The sequence below is a fragment of the Chelonoidis abingdonii genome, chromosome 14 (genome assembly GCF_003597395.2).
Source record: "Chelonoidis abingdonii isolate Lonesome George chromosome 14, CheloAbing_2.0, whole genome shotgun sequence".
NCBI classification, from domain to species: Eukaryota; Metazoa; Chordata; order Testudines; family Testudinidae; genus Chelonoidis; species Chelonoidis abingdonii.
This window is the reverse complement of record NC_133782.1, coordinates 2,255,019-2,277,712: the sequence shown is the minus strand read 5'-3', so window position 1 is coordinate 2,277,712 and position 22,694 is coordinate 2,255,019. Positions and strand designations below refer to the sequence as shown.

The window sequence follows — 22,694 nt, the reverse complement described above, 5'->3', positions numbered from 1 at the left end:
CCCCGCCCCCCGGCTAACGGTCCGCACCCGCGCCGCGCGCTCCCGCCTGCGAACCCCCGCCCCCAACAGCTCTGCCCCCACCCCGGAGCAGGAGGAAGATGAAGGAGATGAAGCAGCGGAGGAAGAAGGAGCGCACGTGGGCTGAGGCCGCCCGCCTGGTGAGGGGGAGATCCCCCCAGAACGGGGGCGGGGGGCCCCGCAGTTGCAGGGCTGGGGAAGGACCCGGTCCCCATAGCTAGAGGGGCCCCTCTGGGTAGGGAGAGACCCTGCGGGAAGGACTGTGAGGAGGGAGACTCCTGTGTACAATGGGCAGGGGGCAGAGATCGCCTTCCCTCGGGGCGAGGTGACCATCCCCCCGCAAACCCCGCAGGGAAGATGAGGTGTCTCCCAGAGAGGGGCCCGGGCGCGCTGGGGGCTCCCCAGTGCAGCCAGGGGAGTGGTCACTCTATGGGCTGGGCTGGCGGAGTCACCGGGGGTGGGTGGGGGCTGGGCGCAGGGAAGGACACCTCACCCTGTGAGCAGAAGGGACCTGGCTCAAAGGGAGAGCTGAGAGGCACCTCATGATATTGCTTAGCACGATCTGTATGATGTAGTGCCGAGGAATCCCCATCATGGACCAGGACCCCATTGTGCTAGGTGCTCTGCAAACAATAAAGAGGTGGTCCCTGCACCAAGGATCCTACAGAGAGGCCAACATCCCCCTCTCAGCCCTCCTGCCCCCTCCAATAACCAGCTAGGGTAGCAGTCAGTGGACATTGCTTCTCTCATGCAAGAAAAGAGAGGAACCTCCTCCTTATCTTCAATATGAGATGGGGAAGAGAGGAGGCTGCTTCTAGAGCGCAATAACACCCCCACACACATCCACCCCAACATAATCACAGGGTGACTTCCCCTGTGGAAAGGTGGAGAGTCGCAACTCCCACCATTGTAACTCTTTCTACTCCTTTTTCTGCCTCCATTCCTCAAGAGAAAGAGAGAAATTTCTAGCCTCTTTTCTCTATGTATTACTGGGAGGAAGAAAGGGAATGATTTTAGTCCTAACACGGGCACACTCTGTACTACCAGCAGGGTCTTCATTCCAAACTACAGCAGTGCTTCCAGAAACACTACCTCTACACCAGGGGTCAGCAACCTTTCCGAAGTGCTGTGCCGAGTCTCCATTTATTCACCCTGATTTAAGGTTTCGCGTGCCAGTAATACATTTTAACGTTTTTAGAAGGTTTCTTTCTATCAGTCTATAATATATAACCAAACTATTGCTGTATGGTAAGTAAATAAGGTTTTTAAAATGTTTAAGAAGCTTCATTTAAAATTAAAATGCAGAGCCCCCCGAACCGGTGGCCAGGACCTGGGCAGTGTGAGTGCCACTGAAAACCGCTCGTGTGCCGCCTTTGGCACCCGTGCCGCAGATTGTCTACCCCTGCTCTACACTATCATCTTGAGAGACTGTCATATTACATGGGGGAAGGGGGTTGTGTCAGATATTTCTCCCTTCCAGATTTCCAGGTTTGTGGGGGCTTCTCTCAGAGAGGGTGAGAAACAGATCCTTTCACATGCTCTCACACATATTACCAAGGGGAGGGTATAGGTCTTTTAGAGAGAGATTCTCTTTTAACCGTGGAAAGAGGAGGATTTACTGTTTGAGAAAGTTGTGAGTGCACACACCATTTATGGTGGTTGGATAAGGCATTTTTCTGTAGAGGCCTTCTGCAGTTTGTAAGCATTACTTTAAGACTGATACTGAGAAACTACGCATCTTCTCAAATGGTATGAACAGATAGTCTGATGAGGCATTGACATGGTATGAGGTGACTTCTTCACTGTAGAAAATAGTACTGTTTGTTAGACAGCCTTTAATTCTTCTGCTTGGGTCAGTTTTACTTACAGGTCAGCAAAGTCTGAGCAGTATGGTAACCGTTCTTAGTTTTGTCAGGTCCTACTTTTTATTCTCCTTTCCCTTAGATTTATTTAAACCTCTCTGGAAGGGATCCCAGCCTTCTGAGAAATGCCAGGTTTGAAGTCCAGAAAACATTACTGTCAGGAATTTCCTTAGTGACAACAAGCTTCTGCCTGACACCACTAGTCTGGGAAAGCTAGGCATTGTAAGGGGTATGGTGTTCAAGCATACATGAAAATATAAATCTCCTTGTCTACCAAAGGGCTTTACTTGCTTAGTATCTTCATGGCCAACATTTTCATTTGGTTATAAGCATGTTCTTGGTAACAAATCTAGTATGTGTGTGATGAATTTTGTGGCATATATTTTCATCAGTTTTTTTTGTTGTTTTTTTTTTAAAATTCCATTCATTCAAGCGGCAGATTTCTAGAATAAATACCTGCTTTGGTTATAAGAACATAACAATGGCCATACTGGGTTAGATCAAAGGTCAGTCTAGCCCAGTATCCTGTCTTCTGACAGTGGCCAATGCCAGGTGCCCCACAGGGAATGAACAGAACAGGTAATCATCAAGTGATCCATCCCCTGTCACCCATTCCCAGCTTCTGGCAAACAGAGGCTAGGGACACCATTAATTATGTCCATTAATACCATTCTGTTGGAGCCCTGCTGTATTCTGTTGCTCATCACCACTTGGGACAAACCTGTATTATAAAAGAACTAAGGCCAGATCTTAATCTGGAATCCAGATGTCAGTTGGAAAATCTAAAATGGAAACAAACTTTTAAAAAGTCTGTACCAAATAAGAAAATATAAACCCACCAATAAACTACAGTCAAACTAAAATTTTTAAAAGAGGAGGAAAAGACAGGAGAATATGGGCCAGTTGATCCAAATGAAGATAGAACTCTTAAACTGTTGTCTGAACAGTTGGTGCCTTTAATACCCAGCCTCTTAACTCAGTTCATAACACTCTCCATTTCAACTCTGTTGGAGTGGGAGAATAATCACATTGCAAATGGCACACTCAGCTTTTTGCATGGTTTATTGTGCTGATTGTTGCTGCTATCTACTTTTAATGCTGACTGGAAGAGGCTTGTTTGTTTTGTTTTTTTCTCCAGGAACCAAAATTTTTTCACAATAAACTTTTAAAAAATAAAATCTGAATGCAAGTGACCAGGGGAGGCACAGTGATCCTGCCATCTCCATATGGATAGATAGTTTTTCTTTTCAGCTCTGTTTGAGCCAAAGGCACTTAGTCATTGATTTACTGGCACAAGGGCATACTTTATGTGTAGTATATTGGCATCTATATAAAAAATAAATGCATGCATCTTGGTGGGGTTTTGTTGTGTGTTTTATGTGTCAAGATTATGTACCAGACCATGCTGACATTTAATGAGAGCTGGACGATTGTCTTGGGTCCATCCGATTTGAGTTAGCATCCATTGGATTCTAATAGTTAGTTATTCTAGCTTTTTCTAAATAGGACTTGCTTGAATGCAATAGGAGATTCTCAGGCCTGACCAACAAAGAGAACATGAGAATGTTCTGACCCAGTATGGCCAATGAGTCCATTTAGCCCTTTATCCTGGCTTCTGATAGTGGCCAATGCCATATGCTTCAGAGGATATGAACAGAACAGGGCATTATTGCATGATCTGTCCCCTGTTGTCCAGTCCCAGCCTTTGGCTGTCAGAGTCTTAGGGACATTCAGAGCATGGAATTGCATCCATGACCATCTTGACTAATAGGCATTGATGGATCTTTCCTCCATTAATGTACCTCATTCTTTATAAGTGGGTTCCAAAGTTTTGGCTTTCACAACATCCCCTTGCAGGTTGTCTGTGTGTAGTGTGAAGAAATACTTCACTATATAACCTATTCAGATTAGAACTTCTGCCAGTTTGCATTGTCCTTTGTGTGAAGATTATTATTTTTTAGCTCACTTGACTTTGACTTTCGCTCTTCTCCTGCTCTTCAAGCTAAAAGTTGCTGTTGGAAAAAACTAGTGCCAGGTTCATGCTCTGAAGTGCTTCAGCCCGCAGCTCCTGTGTGGGTTCTAGTCTTGTGGGTGGAATACTTGAATGTAGGCACTTAGGCTGCTCTTCTGGCAGGTGACCCTGAGTGTGGGGCAAAGACTAAGGTTATATGTGCACTAGAAATGCTTCAGCTGTACCACGGTAGTGTAGACACTGCTTATAGCGAAGGAAGGGGTTCTTCCAACGCTGTAGTAAATCCACCTCTCTGAGAGGAGATAGCTACACTGAAGGAAAAATTCTTCTGTTGACCTAGCACTGTCTACATTGGGGTTTAGATCAGCTTAACTCCATCTCTTGGGGGTGTGAATTTTTTACCTCCCCCTCCCCCTGAGAAATTTAGCTAGATCGACCTAACTTTCTGGTGTAGACCAGTACTAAGTCTGCTTGCATAATTTTTTTTTGTTACTCAACACGCTGAACTCCGTGTTAACTCACTGCTTATTAGTTGTCCAAAAAGTAAGTCTGCAGCTCATCTACTTTGGCAACTCATCAGTAGTCATTTAATGGCATAGCACCATGCTAGTTAATCCTTACTGGCATCTGGTCTACCAGTGAATCTTTTCATGGATGTCGTTTGTTACCTTCCTCTTGGTTGGGGCTTCTCCCTATGTGCATTAAGTGTATGAGGTCTCTAAACCCCAGCTTCATCTTTGTTCTTTTTCTGGTTTGTCATTGGCTCAACCTCATACCAGATTATCCTCTTAGGGAGACCAAGACTTTCCTAGCTGTTCTGGTTTGTGGGGCTTCTTTCAAGCTGATCTTAAATCCATTAAAAATAGATGTTTGTTTAGTATTAGGCTTTACCACACTCCTATCAAAGTGCTTTTAATTTGACTTTGTAAGTATCTGTTACATTTTTTATTCCATTAGATGCCTTCATGGATGGGAAGGAAAAGAACTTTTTGGAGCTTCCTATCCTGTGGAGTGAATGCTTTGCACATTCTGTTTACAAAAAATATAAATATATATATATATATATATTTTGAGATTTAGTGTAGTACATAGAGCCACAAGGAGTATTGAACAGGTGTTCTGAGAATTATATTGCTAGTCTAGTAGCAGGGTAATTGGAGGAGTAGCATAAAGGTTCACAGTTAGGAAACTCCTTTGGGAAGGCAGGAAATGGAAATATTACAAACAACGCATTCAGTTTCTGGGGGAAGTATTGTCTTATCCCAAGACATTCCTTCTGGCCAGTGCTCAAAGCAGCATTAATAGGTTCCTAATGGAGCCATGATGTCCTGCCATAATCAGCCAGAGGAGGCCTTGCTTCAGTGCGTGCAGGGCCTTTCAGGGTAGGTGAAGGAATGAGAGAGAATCTTGTTGGATGCTTTCTCTTCCAGCTCTGACTCTTTAAAAGTAATCATACATCTGATACAGTTAGGGGCTAGGAACTGTTCTGAGCAGGGCTTTTTATTTCTGATAGTAAGTGTTCATTCATTCTCCATTGTAGTCTGTGTTTTATTTGGTTGTCATTGAGTTAAGTGTTTTCCAGATGCTTTATGGGGTGTGAAGGTTTTTCTTGATTTGGGAACATGAATGTTCCATTTCATGCTTCTCACAGTTGACTATTGAGTGATGTGTTCTCCACATCAGACGCCCATTTCATTTGAGTGGCAAAGGGGGATAGTGTCTGATGATGGCACTGAAATATTGTACCCCAAAGAAAACTTGATCAGTGCGGGAGACTAGTGGAGCTGTACTGCCTCCAAATAAAAATTGTTTATTCCATTTAAATATAGCTTATCATACTGCTTGCAGTTCTGGCCGTCCAATCTCAAAAATATATTAGAATTGAAAAAGGTTCAGAAAAGGGCAACACAAATGTTTAGGGATATGGAACAGCTTCCATATGAAGAGAGATTAAAAGTCTGGGACTGTCACCTTAGAGAAGAGACAATTAAGGGGGTGAGGGGGTATGACAGGTCTACAAAGCGATGAACAGTGTAGAGAAAGTGAATAAGGAAGCCCGGGGGGTGACGGAGCGAGAGCGCGGAGGGAGTATTATTTGCCTCTTCACGTTACACACAACCTAGGGTCACTCAATGAAATTAATAGGCAACAGGTTTAGAACAAACATAAGGAAGCACTTTTTCACGCAGCACACATTCAACCTGTGGAACTCATTGCCAGGGAATTTGGGAAGGCGAAATCGAACTGGGTTCAAAAAAGATTTAGATAAATTCATGGGGAATAGGGTACATCAATGGCTGTTAGCCAAAAAGGCCAGGGATACAATCCCATGCCCTGGGTGTCCCTAAACCTATAACTGCCCCAAGCTGAGACTGAACGGCCAGAGATGGATCACTCAAAAATTGCCTTGTTTTCCCTCTGAAGCGTCTGACACTGGCCACTGTTGGAAGACAGGATACTGGGCTATAGATGGACTATTGGTCTGACTCAGTATGTCCATTCTTATGTTCTTATTTCTTGGGCTTTCATTGCATTTAACCATGGGATTCACAATTCCAAACTTCCAGTCCCCTGGCAGGGTAACGCTATAGTATTTGTGTATTATTTTTGGATACTTAAATGTGATATGGTGGATATGGTTTGGTTTTGCTTTTCTTGAGAAGTGTGGATAGACTTTTAATTGCAGTACAACATTGGAGTGTGTCGTTCAGTTTGGGCTTTTTCTTTCCTTTTGCAGGCTGGGAAGTGGGGGTGATAGAGATGGTGACCTGCACTCTTTTCTTGCAGACAGTCCTGCTACTCTACCTTTCAAAGGGAAACTTCAGTCATTGGTCCCTGACATGATGCTGCAGTAACTCAGTTCTGGATGTTGCTGACATAAAAAGGGCATTCATTTTCTTCACTCACGACTTGTTCTAGTTGAATTGAAAGAGAGAATCTCATTGCCAACTTCTATAAAGTACAGTCCATGCTAAGATCAGAATTGCATGTCATTGTGGCTGTTATGTTAAGGGAATTTATTAAATGATTGCCAGCAGAATATCCCAGATGGAATATCTGTTGCCTCTTCTCTAAGGTATGTTAGGCCATATAGTGAAATGTATTTTTACATTGGAGTTGCTATACTGGATCAGACTAGTGGTCCATGTAGGCCAGTATTCTGTCTCTGTCAGTGTCCAGTATAAGTTGCTTCAGAGGACGGTGCAAGAAATCCTGCAGAGTAGGCAGTTATGGGGTAACTTTCCCCTAGGGAAAGTTTCCTCTTAAATCTGAATAATTAAAGGTTGGCTTCAGCTCTGAAACACTAGGGTTTACATCTGTTCTGAAGCTTTGTTATTTTTAATATTTACTATTAAATTCTGGTTATTCCGATTATTCATATAAATGCCCAGTTTTTTTGAATCTTGCTAAGCTCTTGGCTTCAATGATATTTGGTGGCAGAGCGTTCCATAGGCTTATTCAGCATTGTGTAAAGAAATACTTTATTTTGTCACTTTGCATTTGTCATCTTTCAGATTAATTAAATGTCCCTTTTGTTCTTGTACTATGAGACAGATGAAGAGAAGCTCCTCATCTACCTTCTCTAGACCATTCATTATTTTATACCTTTTGTCATATCCCCTCTTACTCGCCATCATTCTGAGACAGTTTCAATCATTTAAATCTCGCCATGGAAAATTTTTTTCCGTGCCGCTAATCATTCTTATTACCAGTCTCTGAAACCCCTCTGTTTCTTCTGTATTCTTTTTGAGATGGGATGATCAGAACTGAATACAGTATTCCAGCTGAGGGTGTACTACTGATTTATGTAATGACATTATTATTATTATTGTTTGTAACTCCAACACGTTAGATGCTTTACAGATAAGTATGAAGAGAGAGTCTCTGCCCCAAAGAGCAAACAGTCTATATCTACTATGTTAACGTCTGTTTCAATGGAAACCTTAGACTGTTATACGTATATTAAAGGTTGTGTGCAGAAGGGCTTTGTCCGATGTTTACGAAAGTCAGTGGGAAAGCATCCATTAATTTTAATGGTGCGGGATCAGTGCCTAAGCCCCCAGCTCTCCCCTTCTCCCCATACTTGCACAATTGCACACTTAATTAGACTTGATGAAAAAACAGGGCAAACCATTTGTAGCCCTAGAAAAAGTGCAGGGATCATGGATATATACCGTAGTGTGCTCTTGGGTTAACCTGAATTTTGTAGCAGGTTTTCTTGTGGAGATACTAACTTTTAGCAGACATATTCTTGTATTTGAATCCCAACCCAGGAAACAATTCAGTGAATGTGAATAGAAAATGTAGTATGAAGCTTTGGTATTTATATCTTTTCAGGTGCTGGAAAACTACTCTGATGCTCCTATGACCCCCAAACAGATTCTGCAGGTCATAGAGACTGAGGGACTGAAGGAAATGAGGTTAGTATTGATCTTCTTGTCTATAATAAGGTGTGTGGGGGAGGGTGAGTAAAAAGAGCAGTACTACTTAGTAGAGTTCTCCTTCCTTTCTCTAATCCACCTTTCTCTTCTCTCTCTTTCTCCCTCTTTTTCTGTAGCCCAATAATTTGGGGTAAGAATATACTAGCTGTTTTTCTTTATTGCTACTGGAGGATTTCCAGTGTCTTGTAAACACAGAGTGAACGTCTCTGCCTTTCAGTGGAGTTGTAGGACTTTTGTAAAATATTCTGAATGCCAACTATGAGTCTGTCTCCGATATAAATGCTTCTCCTTTGTGTGTTTCTTCTACAAATAACTACTACTGGTCTTCCAGTGTTGGGCCTGTGTTTATGTAATGAGTCAAACTCAGTCCTCTGTAGAGCTTCACCTCTAGAGCAGAGACTGCTCCTTTTTCTGGGGTCAAGTAAGAAGCTTCCCTTATATATGCAGTATGCTGCTTTTTCTACGTATTCTACCATACCACAGTATTAATGCTGCTGTATTTTTTGTGGCCCTTGATATATCTCTTACAACATATATCACGTGAAGAAGAGCCTGCACAGGAATGTAGGAATCTACAGGGATGGATGGAACCCCAGGTGTTGTCTTAAATTAATTTCCTGGAATTTCCATCTGATTTTGTTGAATCTAGGAGAAAGAAGATACACAATACGTTGTAGATCAAAGGAAGTAGATGTTTGCTAGCCATCATGCTGCAAACTCCTTATCTTGGTTACAAGAGTTGGGTTACAAGTTTGACTGCGCACAGTAAATCAAGCTATCTTTCGCAGTTCAGCATTCATTGACTTACATGTGGGATCTTAACTCTATGCTGTTCTAACTATGCTCTGTTTTTCTTTTGGGTTTTATGAATCGTCTTCCACCATGTTGCCTGTATCACTGTTGAACTGCTGTATAACTGTAGAAGGTAAATGAATCCCTTTGGGACCGAAGCAATTCAGAATGTTAACGTGTTTCTCTTCTCACTGTCCGTGAAGTCAGGAAACAATCATGATGGTTTGAGTAGTGAACAGCTTCATAATTCACAGACAGAGGTCTAATGTGTAGGAGTTACCATTGTTCAGGGAGGGACTGTGCCAGCATGCTTTGTTCCCTTGATAGTAGAGCTGTTAGAACACCCACTCAATACGCAGGGTTCCTAACAGCTAGGTTTATGGGAATGGACTTTTTGGTGTTGGTTTCACAGTATGGTATGTAGGGAGTGGAATAAGGATGGGCTTATAATGAAAAGCGCCATATTCCTTCTCATTTAATCAGATATTCACTCTGCACTGACCTACTTTCTTTGATCAGTCCTTTTACCTAGAGAGGTAGCTGCACTGTTTGAGGGTCTGTGAGCACTAGGCTGTCCTGTACTAATGGCAATAACAGGGTGTCCTTTCACTAGTGCAAATTTTCTTGCTGTCTTCCAAGCTTTGACTGGTAACTTATCAAAATAGGTATCTAAAATCAGGCTTCTCTGCGTGTGTGAAGTTAAATCCTTCAGAGCTAAATCCATTTTTCTAGAGGTTGGTGTTTCCCTTCAGGTATATCTGCTTGCCTTCACTCAATTGTTAATTTTCTGCTTCGGGAAAAGATGGTTTTCTTACATTATCGTATACCTGAAAAGAGCAAGTATTGTTCATAAACCCAGTCTTAAAATACAGACTGTCCACCAAGCCTGTGATCTTGTCTAGCTAAATAGCATTGAACATTTTCAATATTTATGTGGGGCGCTTGCAAAGATAACCTAAGATCTGAAGGAAGTAGCATGATGATTCAAGGGACACTCTGAACTAATGCCACCCTGATTCTAGAAAACACTCAATAGTTGGAGTGCTGTCTTCCTGAAGACATGCAAAATAGTGATACTCAGTGGTTTATGCAAGAGCAGAGATGTTGGGTCCAGTCTCATGGCTAAAATGTAGCTCCAGTGAGTGTGAGTGACATTTCTTTTGTCTACAGTTTCAATTAGGGAAGTTAATCTTTTCCTTTCCTAAAACTTTTCCTGTGGCTGGTAATTTATTTGCAGCGTTTTGCTCAGTGTAGAGGGAGAAATGATGTTTAATTTACAACAGAGGGAGTTGGAATTTTTCTGTGGTGTATAAAATGACACATGGTAACTTTGACTACCTCCAAGGCTTGCAAAGAAATGCCAAAAAGCAAACCAGCAGCAAAACAAACGTAATCAAGATTAACCGAGAAGTTGTTCTAAACCCAGTTTTCGAGAAGTTGAGACTCAGTAGTCTGAGCTTTTGAGACTGAAACATTGCACTTAGACCAGTTTTCAGTTTCATTTTTAATAATAGTGAACTTTTACATTGTTTTAATAACATCCCTTGCAGGCTCTAGAGGTAATGTTTTATATATGCATGTGTGATTATGTGGAAAATCTGATGATTTGGTGTGTCACAAAGGTTTCATTAGCATGGGTGTGGGATGGGTGATTTACTTATAAATGACAAACAACCACTGAGTTATGTGGGCCATCCCAAGAGAGTGCCATTAAACCCTTTATGCTACACTATGCTAGATGTATTCTCTTTGTGCTATGTATATTGAAAGAAAACTATTTCAGAAATATCTGAGTTTGTAAACATTTTATTGATAGGGTTTTTTTGTAGTTCTCCACCTATAAAGTAAGGCTTCCTTAGTACCTTGAGTCCAGCTACAAAGAATTCAGAGAGAGAGAAAGATCTCAAATGATAAACCTCTAAAAATGACCTAGAATGGCTTGAACGTTAGTGTAACATGCTGCTTTCCTATTATCTGAGACTTATCTCACTATGATGTGCCATTGTGGTAAGCAGCTCAGATAGGAAAGCTATAATAGTGCTCAGACTGGTTGAGATACTGTACCCTAAATCCCATCAACATCCTTCTACTAACTGCCCTTGATTTAAAATAAATAATAATAATGCTGTAGGGTTTTATGTATTATTTAAAAATTGGCATTTAGATAGTCTAAACCTCATCTCCCTTCTTCTCTCTGGTTTCAGTGGCACTTCTCCCCTGGCCTGCCTCAATGCCATGCTACATTCCAATTCAAGGGGAGGTGATGGACTCTTCTACAAGTTGCCTGGACGTATCAGCCTTTTCACACTCAAGGTAAATTGTGAACTCCTGTCTTCCATGCTAGGGACAAAGTGCGAGTTCAACTTGTTACATATTGCTGTTGTTGTTAATCCATCACTGGTGATCGCTCTATGAGTTTAGCATATTACCCTTGGTAACATCATGCAAAACAGAGTCTCTGGGATCCATAATTCTATATGCGGTGGTTCTTGTGCCTATAAGCTATATGTAATACATTTCTGCTTTTTAACTTTTATAATTCTTAAATTACACAGGCAAGATAAACGCTCTTCTTCCAGTACATGAAATGTCAGTATTTAGTTTAGTTTATGCAATCATAAAGGATAGAGCATCATCAAAATAGTGAAACCTGTTTGTTTCCCTTATACAGTATACGCCCATTCATCCAAAATCCTATTACCTGAATCTCTGCACTATCCAAATCTCTTTCTTGTCCCTCATGCTGGGAGACAAGTACTTGTCAACATCCGACACTGTTGTCTTTTTATCTCTAATAAAAAGTGTCTAAATATTGTCATACAGCTTCTCAGCCCAAGAAGGAATAATTATTCTGAATATTAAAAAAAACCAAAAACCCTCAGTTATGCATGCACAAATATGAGCAAACTGTTTTATTTTTCTCAAGTGTGTTTGAGTTACACATCTGAGAAGGGTCCACAGAGCATGTAAGTAACTCAGTTCTACTATTTGGAAAGATGGTGTGCGAGTTAATCTAATGAAAATGTACTGTGCTGACTTCTGTTTTATTGGGACCTTGAATGTATTGAAGTCCCAGGGGATTAAAATATGGAGGTGAAAAAATCAAGTAAAAGCTGCAAAGTCTGTACTGCTGCTGTCTGTGTTGGCAAAATGGTATGAGATCAGAATAAAACCAATGGATCCTGCCAGGAAGTGGGGGGGACAGTGGGCTCACAGTTAGGCAAAGACAAGGGCAGTAATGATGGCAGGAAATAAAACTGCCTGCTAGCACAGAAACTGAAGAGCAGTTATTCGTCCCACTGCTCGTATTTGTGTGCTCACACACACTGCTGCTTTGTGGAAGATTGTGGAAGAACACTGGATTTTAGACCTTAATGTACATATGAAATGTTATATCAGTGCATGAGTTTTTCTCTCTTTGCAGGTCAAGGATTATCTCATATAGCCCTCAAGTTCTAGCTCCATAATTCTTGCGCACACACACATTATGCAACGTATCATAGTTGGACTGTTAAAAGATGTGGGGGTACTTATGTGATTATGAATTCTTTAAGTTAATGCTTGAAATTTTTGATGGTTTATAATTAGGGCTGTCAAGCAATTAAAAACATTAATCGTGATTAATCGTGCAATTAAAAAGAACATAAGAATGGCCATACTGGGGCAGACCAAAGGTCCATTCAGCCCAGTATCCTGTCTACCGACAGTGATCAATGCCAGGTGTCCCAGAGGGAGTGAACCGAACAGGTAAAGAGCAAGTGATCTCTCTCCTGCCATCCATCTCCACCCTCCTGACAAACAGGCTAGGGACACCATTCTTCCCCATATGCCTGGCTAATAGCCAGAAGGACTTAACCTCATGAATGTAACAGTCTCTTTTAAACCCGTTATGTCCTAGCCTACATCAACCTCGTCAGCCAAGCAGTCCACGGGTGAACTGTGCATACCTGTGTGCAATGAACAACTTCCTTAATTTGTTTTAAAACCTGCTCCATTAATTTCATTTGGTGGCGCCGTAGTTCTTATGTTATGGGAACAGTAACAAACTGTTTCCTATCACTTTCTCCACACTACACATTATATAACGCTCTATCATACCCCGATCGCTTGCTCTTTTCGCAAGCTGAAAAGTCCTAGCCCTTTAATCATCTCCTAACATTTAGTTGCCCTTCTCTGAAAGCTTTTCTAATGCCATTATATCTTTTGAGATGAGGAGACCGCATCGTACGACAGTATTCAGATGTGGTGTACCAGGATTATATATAAGGCATAGATATTCTCAGTCTTAAATTCTCTTGTCCTTTTTTTAAATATCTTAACATCCTATTTCTTTTGACTGCCTCGCAGACTGCATGGATGTTTTCAGAGAACCATCCAGATGACACCAAGATCTCTTCCGATTAGTGGAGCGGGAGAGGAACCCCCATCATAATGTATGGTTACGTTGGGGTTATTTTTTCACCCATGTCAATTACTTATGATCCACAGTTAACATTCATTTGCCATTAGTTGCCCACACTTTAGTTTTGTGAGACTGTTTTGAAGTTCCTTCACAAGTTCTGCTTTTGCTTTACATCGCTTGATAGTTAGTATCATTCAACCTTGCCACCTCACGTTTACCCCTGTTACTGCAGACATTTAGAAAAGTGGATAGGATTGGTCCAGGACTAACCCTTGGGGAACACCCATAGTTACCCTCTCCATTCATGAAATTTACCATTTATTCCTACCCTTTTTCCCTGTCTTTTAAACCATTCTCATCCATGAAAGATCTTCCTTCTTATCCCATGACAACTAATTTATGTAAGACCTTGGGTGAGCCTTGTCAAAGGCTTTCTGGAAATCTAAGTACACTATGTCCACTGGATCCCCTTGTCCACATGTTGTGGACCCCTTCAAACAACTGTGAATAGATTAGTAAGACATCGATTGCCATTTACAGAAACCATGTTGACTTTTTCCCAACAATGTATGTTCTCTTATGTGTCTGACAATTTATCTTTACTGGTTTCAATAATTTGCCCGGTACTGACGTTAGACTTACTAGTCTGTAATTGTCTGGATCACTTCTAGAGCCCTTTTAATATGACGTTACATTAGCTATCTTGCAGTCATGTGGGTACAGAATCCGATTTAAGGACAAGTTACAACCATAGTTAATAGTTTCGCAATTTCACATTTTGAGTTCTTTCAGACTCTGAGTGAATGCCATCTGTCCCGGTGACTTGTTACTGTTAAGTTTATCAATTAATTCCAAAACCACCTCAATGACGCTTAAGTCTGTGACAATTCCTCAGATTTGTCAACTTACAAAGGACGGCTCAGGTTGGGAATCTCCCTAACATCCTCAGCCGTGAAAACTGAAGCAAAGAATTCATTATTTCTCTGCAAGACTTATCGTCTTTAAGTGCTCATTGTATCTCGATCGCCAAGGCCTTACTTAACAAACATTTTGTTATTACTTTTTGAGTTTTTGGCTAGCTGTTCTTCAAACTCCTTTTTGGTCTTTCTTTCTTTTGTTCTCCTTTACCGTTAATTGCACTGTTAATAATAGAATACCATTTATTTAAATAGGTTGAATGTTTCTACATTTTCAAATATATTGATTTCAATTACTACACAGAATACAAATGTGCAGTGCTCACTTTATATTTATTTTTTATCAAATATTTTCATTGTAAAAAACAAAAGAAATAGTATATTTCATTCACCTAATACAAGTACTGTAGTGCAATCTCTTTATAATGAAAGTTGAATTTTACAAATGTAGAATTATCTACAAAAAATAACTGCATTCAAAAATAAAACAATGTAAAACTTTAGAACCTAGAAGTGCACTCAGTCCTACTTCAGCCAATCTTTCAAACAAACAAGTTTGTTACAATTTGCAGGATAATGCTGCCCACCTTGTTTACAATGTCACTTGAAAGTGAGAACAGGCATTCGCATGGCACCGTTGTAGCCAGCATCGCAAAATATTTACATGCCAGATGCGCTAAAAGATTCATGCTTCCAACCACCATTTCAGAAGACATGCATCCATGTAAGATGGGTTCTGCTCGATAATGATCCGAAACAAGTGGACCAGTGCATATTCATTCATCATCTGAGTCAGATGCCACCAGCAGAAGGTTGTTCTTTTGGTGGTTCAGGTCTGTAGTTTCCACATCAGAGTGGTGCTCATTTAAGACTCTCAAAAGCATACTCCACACCTCGTCCCTCTCAAATTTGGAGGCACTTCAAGAGTCTTAAACCTTGTTCAAATGCTATATCTATCCTTAGAAATCTCACATGGGACCTTCTTTGCGTTTTGTCAGATCTGCATGAGTGTTCTTAAAACAAACGTGCTGGTCATCATCAGAGAATGCTATAACATGAAATATATACCAGAATATGGGTAAAACAGAATAGGAGACATACAATTCTCCCAAGGAGTTCAATCACAAATTTAATTAGTGCATTTTTTTAACGAGCATCATTGGCATGGAAGCATGTCCTCGGAATAGTGCCAAAGCATGAAGGGGCATATGAATGTTAACATATTGGCACGTAAATGCCTTGCAACACTGGCTACAAAAGTGCCATGCGAACACCTGTTCTCGCTTTCAGTGACATTGTAAATAAAGAAGCAGTCAGCAGTATCGGCCGTAAATGTAAAGAAACTTGTTTTCTTAGCATTGGTTGAAACAAGAATAGAACTGAGTGGGCTTGTAGGCTCTAAAGTTTTACATATGTTTTGTTTTGAGTTCATTTGTAACAAAAACTACAATTTAAAGTTACACTTTGACGATAAAGAGATTGCACTACAGTACTTGTATTAGGTGAACTGAAATATACTATTTCTTTTGTTTTTTACAGTGCAAATATTAGTAATCAAAAATAATAATATAAAGTGAGCACTGTACACTTTGTATTCTGTGTTGTAATAAAAATAAATATATTTGAAAATGTAGAAAAATATCCAAAAATATTTAATACATTTCAAATGTTCTATTGTTTAACAGTGCGATTAATCACGATTAATTTTTTTTAGTTAGTTGCTTGAGTTAACTGCAATTAATCAACAGCCCTCCTTATAATTATTGTGAACATAGTCAGGCTTAGTGATTGGATTAATAAAAACATGTTCCTATGACCCAGTGTTGTAATTTGGTTACGTTATATTCAAGAGTTTCTTCCTGAGGAAATGTAACTGTAGCCATGATTATGTATGCTCCTGTCAGTCTAGCTCATAAAGCTTCAAAGGGAAGGACTCTAATCACGTATGTTCTGCTTGGCCCTTCTAGAAGGATGCTTTGCAGTGGTCTCGGAACCTATCTGTGGCAGAGGGAGAGCTGCTGGATGATGCAATAGATGCAGAAAGCTGTGGGTCCAATGAAGCCAGCACTGTGAGTGGTGATAATGATGGTAAGTGTCAAATAATATTAATATTAGACCAGGCTTCTCAAACTTCATTGCACCGCGACCCCCTTCTGACAACAGAAAACACTACATGACTTCAGGATGTGGGAGCAAAGCCTGAGTCCTGGTGTCCTGTCAGGGGCAAAGCCCAAGCCCAAGCCTGAGCCCCACCAGCCCAGGCAGGGAACCAAAGCCCAAAGGCTTCAGCCCCAGGTGGTGGGACTTGGCCTTCTTCAGCCCAGGGCGTGGAGCTTGGGCTTCAGCACCAGGTCCCAGCAAGTCTAATGCCAGCCCTGGCGACCCTATTAAGACAGGCTCTCGATCCACTTTGGGGTCCCAACCCACAGTTTAAGAACAGCTGTATTAAACTATAAGCATCTTCTTCAGGGTCTGATCATGTGCTCTTTTCTTCCAGTGTCTCTTGATGAAACCTCTTCTAACGCCTCCTGTTCCACTGAATCTCAGAGTAAGAGTCTCTCCACTTCCAGAGAGAGCTGCAGATCCGCCTCACAGGTAGGGGTGAGTGTGGGGTTAATGGCAAGGGGCAAAGCCAGGATTGTTTATTCTTGAGGAGAGATCTCAGTGCCACATGAAGTCTGGGTGGTAGGGAGAGGGATTAGAGACATATCAAGGTCATCTTCCCAAGCAGGGGCAGAATTACAGAGCCACCTCATGGAGTTGGAATGAGTCTGAGCAAAAGCAGATCTGTTATATAAGGACTTGATTCCATGGTGGGTGGGTGGGCGGGCATGTGGAGGTGGTCCAGGGTTCCCAGCTGTTAAAAATAAGTTTAATATGTGAGTACACTTGAATACTTGGCTGGTTGTTCATTTGTGGTCAGGTGGAGCTATGTGTCTGCATTCAGCTAGGAAGAGGTGCAGTTTAGAGGGTAACCTACATGTACTTTAGCATCCTAAATAGTTTGTATCTTGTTTTTCTCTGGAACACAGACAAGCAAACAAAAGAAAAAGACTGGTGTGATGTTGCCCCGAGTTGTCCTGACTCCACTGAAAGTAAATGGGGCACATATGGAGTCAACCTCAGGTGAGCATTTGTTGCACCTTGACTATTTTCAGCCAGTTGCATGGCATGGCCCTTCAGCACTGGTTCTGTACAACTGTCCACATTAGCTCTTCCGAGGCCAGGACATGAGAAATATGTTTAGTGACCACTAAATAAATCAAAGTGATTCTAATTAATTTATGCAATGTTACCTTATTGGATGAAAATTGTATTTAATATAGTATCATCAGTCACCCAATCAGAACTATCAGTGATGGAGCAATGACCTAATTTTGTTTATCTAAAAATGAGTCTGTTGTAAGCAGATCGTTGTCATGTGCTAAAACCTCTCCCCCAGTGGAGCTTCTGCTACTCATCCATGAATTTGTGACAAATGGCTTTGCCTTTAGGTTTCACAGGAAGGCATGCTGATGGAGAGAGCAGCAGCACTTCCAGCAGCAGCAGCTCCTCTTTGGCCCTGTTGAATGCCACCATGCGCAGTAGGACAGAAATCACCAGGGATCCTCCACAGCTGCTGAGAGGTATCCGGAAGCCAGCAGCTGGTACGTGCTTCTGAATAAAGTTGTAAGAACTGGCCATAAAAACTGAAGCAAATATCAGCTGTGTCCAAGTCTTTCCCCTTCTTATGGAAGAATTCCAAGACTTTTATCCTTCTCAGTGTCTCTTCCAATGTTAAGGCTCCTCAGTATCAAACAACTGTCTCCTCAGCATCTAGGAGGTACCTGCCTCCTCACTGAGGGTATTTGCCTAATTTGAAGTGTAGCATCCGGGGCCTTGGTGGTGTGTATGTGACAGCATGCATACACAATGTGGAGTGTTAGAGATGTACTTTCCAAGTCTTTGGGAACAAATGTTTTTTATAAAAAACATTGTGATTGAAGCTTAGTTTTTATCATCAGTCATCTTGTGTGTGTTCCACTATGCTGCACGTTTTTATCCATGTAATAATTCGTAAGACACTGGATTCAGTGAGGTGATACATCCGGAAATAGTGCAAATCTCTCACCTCTATAAATGATCTAGCCAGGTGAACTGGAGAGTGAGTCTCTTGGAAATTCATTATCATTCATTATCAAATTCATTTTCAAATTCATCTTTTGATTCGATCACAAAGATACAGGAGTAGAGAAGCATTGCTTCTTTAATGCCATTGGCCCAATGAGCACAGAAGATGCAGGGTGGGGTCACTAGCCTATTATATATTAGTTCAAAAGTGGTCTGACTGCAGGAACCTTGGAAAGGATGGTTTTGAAACATACAAGAGGATTGTGTTTGTATGCTGTGATTCAGATATTCAGGGAACTGGTCTCTGAGGCCAGCTCATTTATGTTGTTTGAAATCAAGTTATCTAAGAAGGGCACTCTTATATCAAAACACTAGCCATCTCCTTTTCTCTTAAATATGCTACCTAGTTATGTAGTAAAACATGAATTATTTATTTAAAGGTGTTTGATAGATCCTTCCTTTGTAGTGGAGTGCCACCACCTGTTTTCTTGTAATTTGCTCATTTACAGCAGTACACTCGTTTATGAAACGTTGTCAGAAATAATTATGATTTTATTTTTTATTTGGTTTTCTGAAAACTACAGGGCAAATGAAGCGAAACAGAGGTGAGGATATAGATTTTGAGACACCTGGTTCTATTCTTGTCAACACAAATCTCCGAGCACTGATAAACTCCAGAACCTTCAATATATTCCCCCCACACTTCCAACAGCAGCTCCTCTTCCTCCTGCCAGAAGTTGACAGACAGGTACAGGCACACCACAGTCACTGTGCATCTCTTTGCTTGTTATGTTGTATCATCCCTGTTCCCAAAGAGCTGCTGTATGTGCTTTCCAACTATTATACTTTTGTCTTCCATAGATGGGGGCAGATGGGCTGATGCGTCTCAGTGGCAGTGCTCTCAATAACGAGTTCTTCACCCATGCTGCTCAGAGCTGGAGAGAGCGACTGGCTGATGGTGGGTAGATTTGTTGTTTTGAATGATTGGGAGAAGCCTGCTGCGTACCTTATTTGGTAGAAGAAAAATAAATTGTGGAGTTTGATTCTGTACCAACTTTGGAGTCTGTTTGGCTACATTCCCCCTTTTTAAGATTTACCTTATGCTTCTCTTAGGTGCCCAGAGGCCTTAAAAATGAAGTGCCAGCTAGATTTGTGTGCTCTCTCTCATACTGCCCCTATTGAGTGGAATATGACTCTCAGACCTGTTCAAGTGTGTGTGATCATGTTGCCCTTTAGTGGCTGCAGTGCACAGAGCTATAACCCCTAAGATAGGAAAGGAAGAGGGAGGACAGATAAGGCAGGGAATCTACCTCTAATGTAACTTTTCTCAGGTCCTAGCTACCATTAACTTGTTTTTTAAATGTTGTTTTGGGGGCTTTTGGCTATGGCACTTTAAAGATGTCTTTTTATTATTACATTAACTAGTCAACCTTATTGTATTAAGTTGGGCTTCAGTTATTCTAAATTGAAAGAAAAATAAACAATAAAGAAACTTGGTTCTTTTTTCTCACATTTTCTCTCAGGTAGTTAATGTATAAACTGAACACTGACCACCTTATTGTGTGACACATACAAATTGCTTATTAATCTAGGGGTTCTCGGGCTTTTCCAGATAATGGGCTCATGTTACAACAGAAAAAAATGTTGAGTCGCTTTTCGCTATCTAGTCATAAAGAAAGGGTGGGTGATCAGGACCTCCCTGGGCTGTTTGCGACTCAGTTGAGAATCCATGCTCTAATCTATGCATCTTTACTATGTTCATCTCTGTGGTATATGAGAACTTAATAGTTTCTCCCTTCTTCGCTCCCCCCAATCTTCCCATCACAAACCATTACAGTAAATGTCCTGTAGGATGGGAGGATGCATATCCATTGGTGGTAATATCCCAGTCCAACTACCTATGTACTCTATGGCAAATTGGACACCAATTTTGTAGTAAGCTCCCTGGTTTCTCTGATATGAATGTAAATTGTATGGCAGCTTCTGGTAAATTTCAAAATGGAAACTTATTGAGTTAAGTATAAACGTGAATAATACATGCACTACAGTATCCCTGCTGCTGGTTTTTATAGTTAATGTAATTAACATTGCTTGTACATTTCCAATGTCAGAATTCATCTCTAATGTGATGAGTGCGAGAATTTCACACCGCTCAGAGCTATTGTTTCAGGCTCTCTGAATTCTCAGGGAGAGAGACATCCATGCATTGGTTACTCTCATTTTACATTTTGAAGGTTTTCTGTACAACTCTGAGGGCTAGAAACTTTTTTTTAAAGGAGTGAAAGATTTAGAATTTCTTGCACAAGTACAAGGAAGGATTCTGTGGCTGAGTCTACACTGCACTTCAAGGGACTACAGGATTGTGAGTAACAGTGAGCACCAAAGTGCTGCATTGTATTTCCCACGTGTGGACAGTGAGGGCATGAACTAAATGGTTCCTAGTTCACATTAATGTTGTCCTCTTAAACAGAGCTGCATTCATGCAACTAGGAAACTTTTAGTTCATGCCATCACTGTCCACAAAGGGGAGTTACAGCATAGCACATTGATGCCCACTGCTATTCACATCCCTGTTTCTGAATGGGGTAGTGTACACACCCTGTGACAACTTCTATGGCCCCTGAATCATCAAGTTTTCTTTTGGTTTTTAATGTTACTTAATATGGTCAGATGAGGGTCATTTCTTGCAATATAGTTAATCTCTAGGGGTGAAATCCTGGCTCCGCGGGAGTCAGTGGAAATTTTGCCCTTGACTTGATGCCAGAGTTTCACCATAGGGGTGGGGACACTTGCTGTCAGTTGCATAAGTGTTTGGTCACAGCTGAGTATCACTCTGGAGAGGACAGAGGGGCCTGATTTTTTCCCCTTAAATAGGTGATTTGGTGCTTTGACCATTAGCAGTATTTAACATGCCAGAATATCCCATCAGGATATCTAGAATTTCAAAAGGTAGAAAATGTACTCTCTAACAAGCACAGAATGTGTACTATGCATGCTCTGAGTGCTGTGGAACTGGTGAGTTGGCTTTGGATAGTAATGAAACTTGCATTTGCTTGTTTCTCTGCAGGTGAATTTACTCATGAGATGCAGGTTAGAATACGACAGGAAATGGAGAAAGAGAAGAGGGTGGAGCAGTGGAAAGAGAAGTTCTTTGAAGACTACTATGGACAAAAGTAAGGAATGCTACCGTATTGGTCTTGTTTTATTCAAGTCAGGTGGATAGGGAACTTCCCTTTGGTAGCTAGCTGCTCTCTGAGAAGAAGCAACTCCATTATTAGCAGCAACTCTTTTTGGAGTGCTAGTTATGGAGTGAATCATTCAGATTATCACTGCAACAGAATACCTAAAACTGAATTCTTTTTGTTTCCAAAACTAGTAATATTTGAATTATAGGAGAGGAAGGGACCTCGAGAGGTCATCTAGTCCAGTCCCCTGCACTCATGGCAGGACTAAGTATTATCTAGACCAGGGATCGGCAACCTTTGGCATGCGGCTTGCCAGGGTAAGCACCCTGGTGGGCCGGTCCTGTTTGTTTACCTGCCGCGTCCACAGGTTCGGCCAATCGTGGCTCCCACTGACTTTGATTTGCCGCTCCAGGCCAATGGGGGTGGCGGGAAGCGGCGCCCAGCACATCCCTGGTCCCGCCACTGCTTCGCGCAGCCCCCCTTGGCCTGGAGTGGTGAACCTGCAGACGCGGCAGGTAAACAAACTGGCCTGGCCCACCAGAGTGCTTACCCTGGTGTGCCATGTGCCAAAGGTTGCCGATCCCTGATCTAGACCATCCCTGACAGGTGCTTGTCTAACCTGCTCTTAAGAATCTCCAGTGATGGAGATTCCACAACCTCCCTATGCAATTTATTCCAGTTCTTAACTTCCTAACTGTCAGAGTGGTTTTTCCTAATGTCCAACCTAAATCGCCTTTGCTGCAGTTTAAGCCTGTTGCTTTTTGTCCTATCCTCAGAGGTTAAGAACAACAATTTTTCTCCCTCTTCCTTGTAACAACCTGTATTTACGTACTTGTAAACTGTTATCATGTCGCCTCTTAGTCTTCTCTTTTCCAGACTAAGCAAACCCAATTTTTCCAATCTTCCCTCATAGGTCATGTTTTCTAGACCTTTAATTATTTTTGTTGCTCTTTTCTGGACTTTCTCCAATTTGTCCATGTCTTTCCTGAAATGT

General features: G+C 41.4%; 1 protein-coding gene across 1 annotated transcript in view; it reads left to right on the top strand.

Annotated features, from left to right (window-relative positions):
• The window catches only part of ASXL1 (ASXL transcriptional regulator 1), a 30,645-nt gene continuing 7,951 nt past the window's right edge, over window positions 1-22,694 (top strand). The window contains exons 1-10 of the mRNA XM_032762392.2: window positions 1-158; window positions 8,191-8,273; window positions 11,291-11,399; window positions 16,373-16,493; window positions 16,903-17,000; window positions 17,438-17,531; window positions 17,900-18,052; window positions 19,100-19,263; window positions 19,377-19,473; window positions 21,583-21,688. Of these exons, the coding sequence (XP_032618283.1) occupies window positions 99-158; window positions 8,191-8,273; window positions 11,291-11,399; window positions 16,373-16,493; window positions 16,903-17,000; window positions 17,438-17,531; window positions 17,900-18,052; window positions 19,100-19,263; window positions 19,377-19,473; window positions 21,583-21,688 (1,085 nt within the window). The 5' untranslated portion in view covers window positions 1-98. The remainder of the gene's footprint in view (window positions 159-8,190; window positions 8,274-11,290; window positions 11,400-16,372; window positions 16,494-16,902; window positions 17,001-17,437; window positions 17,532-17,899; window positions 18,053-19,099; window positions 19,264-19,376; window positions 19,474-21,582; window positions 21,689-22,694) is intronic.